This window comes from Diplodia corticola (assembly GCF_001883845.1).
Source record: "Diplodia corticola strain CBS 112549 chromosome Unknown scaffold18, whole genome shotgun sequence".
NCBI classification, from domain to species: Eukaryota; Fungi; Ascomycota; class Dothideomycetes; order Botryosphaeriales; family Botryosphaeriaceae; genus Diplodia; species Diplodia corticola.
Genome location: NW_017971497.1, coordinates 135,537 through 143,827, shown reverse-complemented (window position 1 = coordinate 143,827; position 8,291 = coordinate 135,537). Strand labels below are relative to the sequence as shown.

General features: G+C 61.3%; 1 protein-coding gene across 1 annotated transcript; it reads left to right on the top strand.

The window, feature by feature from the left end:
• Positions 1-5,566: 5,566 nt before the first annotated feature.
• On the top strand, positions 5,567-6,974 carry BKCO1_1800043 (c6 zinc finger domain-containing protein; the record flags this gene model as incomplete). Its single annotated transcript, XM_020271820.1, has 3 exons — positions 5,567-5,740; positions 5,799-6,017; positions 6,081-6,974. The coding sequence occupies 3 exons, from the start codon at positions 5,567-5,569 to the stop codon at positions 6,972-6,974; spliced, it is 1,287 nt and encodes a 428-aa protein (XP_020131469.1).
• Positions 6,975-8,291: the final 1,317 nt, after the last annotated feature.

Sequence of the window (8,291 nt, the reverse complement as noted above, 5' to 3'; positions counted from 1 at the left end):
CCCTCCCTCCTCCGCGTCCTCCCGCCTTTTCGTGCTACCGAGTACGGGGGCATGCGGTAACAAGAACCAGGATTTAGCCGTTGTCCTCCCGCCGCCGCCCTTTTCCCACGTGGAATCTCGAACCTCACGAATCGTCCCGGCCCGCAGCAGGTCGCCGCGGGCGATTTGGGGCCCGCTCCGTTCCCGGTCAGTCGTTGCGCAGGTTCCATTCCTTTGTCTCACCACACCGGCCGCCACAAAAAAAAAGGATAGCCTTTATGCCTGTCAGCCCTCCCTCTCTCTCCTCGTTGCTCCCGTTTTCCCCGTGTTTCATTCCCCTTATCCCAGTTCCAACTCCGCGATACCACATATGCGCATATGGACACACGCGTCAAACGCCCATAATCCCTCCCTTACTGTGCCAAATTCGGATCCGCATGCGTCCGGGGAGCCGCGCAGCCTCCCTTCCAGCAGCGCATTGGCGTGTGGATTTGAGCTTTTGCCTTTTTGGTTGACATCGCGCCCTTTCATATCGGTTTCCATCCCCCTTGGCCCGCAAGGCGGCCTGCGAGGCACAGCTGCAAGGTGCTTTTTGCATAATGGTTGGCGTTACACACGGCATTCTTCGCTTTTTCCTTTCTCTTATGCCCATGCAGGCCATCCTACGCCTCACCGATTCCCCTGTCCCTACGGCGGTCCATCCTGAATCAAGGACTGCTTCTAGCGACTCTTGTAAACGTTGGGGAGGTCACGCCGGCAAACCTTGAATCAGCGTCACCAATACCCCGACTCAGATTCCGCCAAAGGAATTTGATATCCGATCCCACCTCTCGCTATCATATGAGGAGGATGGTACGGAAGCTGTACGGATGAAGGAGCTCTATGCTCTCCACGCGCGCCAACCGGTCCTTTGTGTAGACGGCCGTCTGGCGGCAAATCTCTTTCGCGTGTTTGTTTTTGATTTTATTTTTTAACCTTTAACCTTTTTGGGCCTTGGACCCCTTGTGGCTTCAAACGAGGCCGTTTGGCCTGCGTCACGCCGGGGAATTTAGGTTATTTCTTTTTTTGGGCTGCTTGCTGCCGCTGCGGTTTCAGAACTGGGAAAGCGGGTTACCCCTGCTGGCCGGGGGGAGGGCAAGCAGGGCCCATCGTAAAGGTAAGGCTCCTCTCTCTCTCTCTTTCTCTCTCTTGATGTTGGTAGTAGAAGGCGGCCGTTGCGCAAGAGGCTTGCAGGTGCGCACAGCGCAAACGACAAAACTAAACATGAAACCCCTGGTGGGGGTTTCGTTTGGGTGGGGTGGAAATGCTCGGGTAAAATTGAAACCGCTGGTGACGAAGACGATGGTGATGATGATGATTATGCAAAGGCATTGTAGCACCTGCGCACCCCCACCCACGGAAGGAATATGGGAGGTGTGACTAGAGAGGGGAAAGAACGTTACGGCGTAACACGAGGTTCTTCGCCCCCAACAATGCACACATGCTCACGCGCCGCACGCGCCGCGGGGAGGGCAGAGGGAGGGTGAGAGTCACAGAGATGACGTGTTGGGTTGCGGGTACGATTGGGTTGCTTTCGTAGCCGAGCACACAGAGTCGTCTCTCCGCGTGTGGGACAAGCGACGCAGCAGACGAGAGCGTGGACGGTGCTCCGGCGCGGCGGTTGGTGATGATGGTTGAGGGTGAGATACGAGAATGGGGACCTTATTTGGTGGCGCTGCAGCCTTGCCCGACCGCCGACCGCGATCCCTGGCTGGGGAGGGGGCGCGCGCGTGCCTGCCTCGGTCGCTAGAGGATACGGTCCGCTGCTGGCAGCCGGCTCGTAAAAGCTTGCTGACGCTTTGAACGTGCGTCGTCCATTTCCTCACTAAGAGGCCGCATGTGACGCATATGGTGGGCACGCAGCCCGCGGCGGCTGCCGCCACCACCATTCCCGCAGGGCGCACCGCCCAATTGGGCGCCGGGGAATGCGCACAGGCAGGCATCGAAGCCTGAGGAAGCGTCGCGGTCTGGTAGCCGGGAACGCCCTTTGCAGAAAAATAATAATGATGACAATAATCGGGCAGGAGGGTGTGCTCTGTGGAAGCGGCGCAGTGTCCACCCGGCTGTCATCACGGGACGAAATAAAAAAAGGAAAGGGAAAAGAGGGAAGGCTTGCGGGTACTCCGCGATGATCGCTTGGGGATCTTCTGACCTGACATGATGTAGCCCTGCGTGCCCGTGCCGGGGCGCCGTCACAGTCACTAAATCTGCCAGTCGCCGCTCGCCGCAGCCATCCATGTCTTCCCGCGCACCCGCCGTCTGCATGGCCGTTCTCCTTCCCCCCCGAACCGCTATCGTGCATCGGCGCCCCGCGCCTCTCATCCGCATCGCGTGCGTCCAACTGATCAGCGGTGCTGTCGGTCGGTGAGGCACACAGCCACGCTGCGAGTGGAGTTGGAGTGGTTGGGAGGCGTGCACACGAGCATGGGCACGGCCGGCGGCAGCGGGCTAGCCCGAGCTGCGAGCTGTCGTGCTCGCCCACACAGGAGATTGCTCCGGGGCAGAGGGGCACCGATCACCAGCGCCATGATCGTTTTCTTGCCTCGCTTGACGCTGTGCCCAGAAATGCCTCCGCTTGACAAGAACCGTCATTGCCCAGGGTCGGTGTATGTGTGGAGATGGGCGTGTGCGTGCGTGCTGTGCGGCAGGTTGTGCTAACATGCTGGCTGACGGCCGCTCCGCGCCGGGCGAATCTGCAGCTGCGGGACGACGGCCGGCCGGCGGGCATGGCGCACCATGGCATCGAGGGCATATATTGGTTGGGTGGGCAGCGTGCTGCTGCGCGTTTGCGCGTGTGGGTGGTCATAAAATCGCAAAGCATAACGGTTTTATTTTTTTTATTTTTCCTTGGCCCTCCACTGCCGCTGCGCGTGCATATTATGATGATGATGAGCGTGTATTGGCGGTTGCCCATGCGCAGCGGCTTCGCGAACCAACGGCGTCAGCGGGTCTGGTTGCAATCGGATTTGTTCCAGCACGCTTTCAGCTGGGGATGGTTTGCTCCCAGCCGAGCGAGGGTCTCCACGCTCAGCCGCTGCCGCGCACATCCCTCCCCTCGGGCCTTTGGGCTGCGGCGGCGGCGTCTTTGCAGACGGGTCTTGATACGTCATGACCCCTGCTTCCAGAGGCGATTGCTATCCGCGCTACCACGCTACCGCCTCGGAAGGGTGCATCGGCCGCGGCACGGGCAGCGGGCTCGCCGGGCGGGCGGCCTCGATGGCGGGACGGTCTCGATCTGGTTTCTGCTCGCTGCGACGCCTCTGTCTCCAGGTTCAGGTCAGGACCAGCCGGCGCGCCATTATTGGGGTCTGCAACGCCGGCGGCGCATTGGCCATGACGGCGACGAGCGCGGCACCCAATCGCGCGGCAAGGCTCGCTTTTCAAGCACTTCACTACCAGGCAGGGCCCGGGATCTGACGGCCGTCGGCCGCCGCCTCTGCCCGCTTCGTCTCGCAGCAGGTGACCGCATCCAAGGCCGCGCGGCGATGGCTCGCTGCTAGCCACGGCACCATCGCAGCGCCGCAGCCAGCCAGCGTGCGAGGACCGCCAGCCCTACTGCACAGCCCCGGCCACGCGCTCGTTAAGATGTCATCTCCAGAGCGGCGCCGAGCCGGGCCTCCCTCCTTTTCCACTTTTTTTCTTCCTCTTGCTGCCCCGGTCTGTTCGTCACCTCGGGCACCCCGCTGACCGGGATGGCGGTTCACGGCAGCTGAAACGGGCAGCTGCTGGTGCCTGCCACGTACGCGGTCTCACGATCCACTGCCGGCGTCGAGACGGGTTCCGGGCGCGGCGGCGAGCGTTGGCTGGCCCGCTGTCAGTCGCGTCTCTGCATCGACCTGAGAAGCAGTCCACACGTAACCTTACGGACGGCACGGCTGCACGCTGCAGGTCTTCCGCGCTCGGGAGGGCCAGGATCTGGCCGCCCCTTCGCCCGCCGAGCCCATCCGTGGTTGACGGGAACTTGGCGGCGGCCTAGTGCGGCCACGCCGGGGAAAGGGTGAACCGGCGCATGCTTGCCTGAGGAGGCCCGAATATATGCTAAATAACCAAGCGCGCCGCTCGGCGATTCTGCGCGCGCGCCTGCGAGCAAGACGGGGTTGACAGGAGTGTGACAGGTGTCTGATGGAGCAACATTCTGGAACGCTGGCTGTCGTTAAAGGGAAACCTTGGACAGGCGCACGTTCGTTTTCCAGAAAATTCTCCCGCCTGCTTAGCGGCTGCCGACGCTTGGGACAAGGGGAGCGCTGAATGGCTCGGGCTCTCTGTCGCGGTTTCGACATGATGCGCCCTCAGGAGGCGGTGATGATGATGATAATGGTCATGATATAATAATAGCGGGCGTTTGCTGAGCAGGCATCCAGGCACAGCGCCGCCGCGCCATTGCGAGCGCAGCGCTGTCCTGTCTGTCCATCGTACGAGGCGGACGGCGGACGCAACGGGACCGTCTGGCCCTTATACTCGCCGCGCTCCTCATCTCCGGGCGTTGCGCCAATCGAGCAGGACGGGAGGCGGTGGGGACGTTGTCGCGATACGCAGAGGCGGTCGCCTCGGGTTCTCCCGTGCGGCGGCTAGGGAGCGTGGCCAGCTGAGGCACGGCTTGGAGGAGGTGCTGCTGCTGATCTGGCGAAAGCGCCGCTGCTCGCGTCAGCTTTTGGGCAGGAGGCGGGCAGGAGGCGGTCGGGCTGCAGCGCCTGCGCTGGCGGCGGGCAGCTTGGGGCGGCGCAGGGAACAGCCCTGTATTTGATTCAGGCAGGCGGCCTGGCAGCCGTCGCAAATTTTGCGGTGGGCGCGGGCGTGGACGCAGATCGCCGCTGCTGCCGGGGCGGATAATGGCCGCTCGCGTGGCAAGCCGCGCTGCGCGGTCCTCGCTCCCTGCCCTGGCGGGCTGCGGCGGGCTGGCGGGCTGCCTGCTGCCGTCCCCTAGCTGCATGCGAGCTTCCTGGCCGGTGATCGCTCCCACGGCAACCGCGCACCCATGGTTCGCGCGCCCACTGACTAATTGGCAGCCTGGCGTTAAAGGTTCGCGGCGAGAAACGAGCGCACGCGGGCAGCCAGACTCACTTGGCCCGCCGCCGTAGGCCTGCTGCCGCCAGGCACAGAGCCGAGTCGCCCAACGGGCTCTTCCGCAGCGCGCTCATTTGCACCTAGCGCTCGGCAAGGGCACTTACGAGCCACCGCACCCGCCTTTAGCAACCTGAAGTGTGGGAGCATCCGCTCTCTAAAGGCGCCAGAGCCCCGCTGCCGGGACATCTTCCTCGCTCGTCTCCTATTAACTGGGCGCAGCTTGCATCCACCTCGACCCTTCGCATCACCGCGACCGCCCGACGCACCCCCAGCTCGGCTTTCGAATCATAAGCAGATCGCCGCGCACCCCCAGGACCGCGCCTGCACTGCCTCAAAGCCTTCTCGGCCCTGCAGCGTCGGCGCCCGCTTCCCTCCCACGCGGCCCGGCTTCTTTGTGCGACTTTCCTCTCGCGCGGCGGGCTATGACACACGCCTGAAAACCAGGCACTCTCGGCACCCGCGGCCCATTCTTCAAAAACGCCCAATGTACCCTCCACATACGGGCGGCACGCACCATCCGTCGCAGCAGCACCACGCACCCGCCTGGCACTCGCCCTCAACCACCACCAACGGCGCTCCTCCGCCACCCCACTGGGCCCATCCGCCGCAGCAGTCGCCGCAGCCCTCCAACGGCGCATACCCGCCTCCACCGCCTCCGGTGCGTCGATATCCCCACCACCGCAGTTGCACAAGAAGAAGCCTAACCTTTGCACCAGCAGTCACACACGCTCCCTCCGCCCAGCGGTGATCCGCGTTCCGACATGACGTCCCTACAACAGCAGCAGCCCTACCGCCTGCCGGCCCCTCACCAGATGTATCCTGGCCCTCCGCCGCCGGACCCGTACAGACAACCCCCGCCGCACATGTACCAGCAGCACCAGCCCGCACCTCGACAGCGCACCGCCATTGCCTGCCGCTACTGCAGACGGCGTAAGGTAGGTGGCAAGAAAACACCATGGCCGCCGCGCGCACGATGTCACTGACGCCGACACTTGTAGATCCGCTGTTCGGGCTTTGAGGCTTCCGAAGACGGCCGCTGCACAAACTGCGTCCGCTTCTCGCAGGAGTGCATCTTCACGCCCGTGTCGGCCCAGACCCAGGCCTTCGTGCCCGCGCACACCGTCTGGCGCGGTGCCGGCGCGCCCCCGCCGCTCTACGGCGCCTACGGACAACCATTGCCCCCTTCTACCCAACAGCCACCTGACGCCGCTTACCGTCCTCCTCCGCCTCAGCCGGGCTATCCGCTACCCAGCCCTACAGGTCCGTATTCTGCCCCGGGTCATGCCTACCCGCCTCCCCCGGTGGCCCCGGGCTACGATGATCGGAGCCGTGATGCAGCTGGTCGGAAGCGTCCGACGACGGAGCCTCACACGCCGACTCTGCCTCCGCCGAATCCAGCAGCCGCATCACAGCTTCCCAATCATCGCGCCAGCGGACCGCCTGAGTACACGTACCCTGACCCGTCCGCTCTAACTCCGGCTGCTGCCTCTCCAGCCTCGTCCAATGCTTCTTACCCATCTGCGCCGCCACCGCCGCAGCAGCCGTACTACGCTCCGCAGCCTCCTCGCCGATCCAGCCCTCAGTCTACCTACTCGTACGACCCCAGCCGTGCAAGCAGCAGCCCGCACACGCAAGGAGCGCCGAGCACGCCGGGCGGGAGTGCGTACACGTACAGCAGTGACACGACGCTGAGGCCGCCAGCGAACTTGCCTTTGAGGAACGATGGGAGAACGCCTCCGCCTCCACCGCCCACTTCGGCAGCGCCGGCTTCGGCAACCGGCAGTTCAAGAGCTGGTATGCGCATTTCAGACATGGTCAGCGGTGGCGATTCGGGTGGCAGGAGCGCTGCGGATGCCGACATGCTCAACGCTCTCAACCGCAGAGGAATGTGAGGATACGAGAGCGTTGATGAACTGAACGGCGAAGATATACGAGCGATGAGAACTTCTAACCTTTTGGGGCGGCAGCAGCAGCAGCAGCAGCAAGGAGCTGGCTCTCGGCTGGCTGCGCTATGCGAGCGAGGGCCTCGCTACGAGCATGATTTTCGGTCTTACGGTGTCGGGCAAAATCACTCGGATCCACCGAGCCATAATTTCCTCCTGCACCGGCTTTCCCAGAAATACGTCTGTACTGGCTCCGCGTTCTTCGCGACGCGGACGGTTGCCTGAGCGGATTTTATACGTCTACTGCCCCTTTTTCTGCCTTGCGTTTTCCCTGGTTTTCATGCATCAAGTCCTCATAACATTTCGGGCGGCTCATCTGTGCTTTTTTCGACTCTGTTTTCCTGCGAGGTCTCGGCGGTTTTTCTTTTATCTGGAGATTCCCCCTTCGGATGGTTGCGAGTAAAAGTGAGCCTCGATATCCTGTCGTTTCCGAGTGTTTGCTGTGTTATTGCGCCTCAACCCAACCCTTGTAATTAGACATCCGAGGTATTTCTTCTCAGCCGGGAACCAAAACACGATTCGCTGGGATTCGCCTTATCTCCTTGTCTCCTTTTCTCCTCCGACGCCAGTCTCGGTTCCGGTGATGATGATGAATGACGGGAGATGTTTCCAGATTGTTTGTTTTTTTTTTCTTCTTCTTCTTCTTCTTCTTTACCTTGTGAATCTCCTTTCTCCTCGCAAGAGCGACGACGAGGTTTTACGAGCCCGAGACGAATTTTTCTCCAACTCACATCTGCTTTTGGCAAGGGTTAGAACTCTGTCGTTTCTGTCTGGGCGGTTCAAGTCTTTTCTGGTCTGCAAAGAATATCTGTATCATGGGTGGCTGTCTGAAAAACAAAATTTGATCACTGTTTGCGATTTCGGTTGGCTTTTTGGCTTTTGCGTCTCTTTTTGCAGCGAGCATACAGTTAACAATTGGGGACGTTTGTCCTCTTCACATCATGTCAATGCTGTTTTGCTTTGCTTCCATCGTCTTTCTTCTTCTATGACTGTGCTCGTTCTGCATGGCCTTCGCTTCGTTCTTCTGCCAGCCTTTCTTAAAGACATGGCAGGATTCGTTGACTGGCCCACAGATTACAGCATGTTACAGCAACAACTTTTCAGCGATACTTACGGCTTGCTCCAATTTTACAAACATCTACATCGATCAGCAACATGGCAGACGTGCTTGCGTGAACGTGGGCATGAAGGAAACGGCTCGGACCGCTCTCGTTTCGACGGCTATACATCTTGTCCACACGACCTCTCTCGCATGAAGATGGCTGT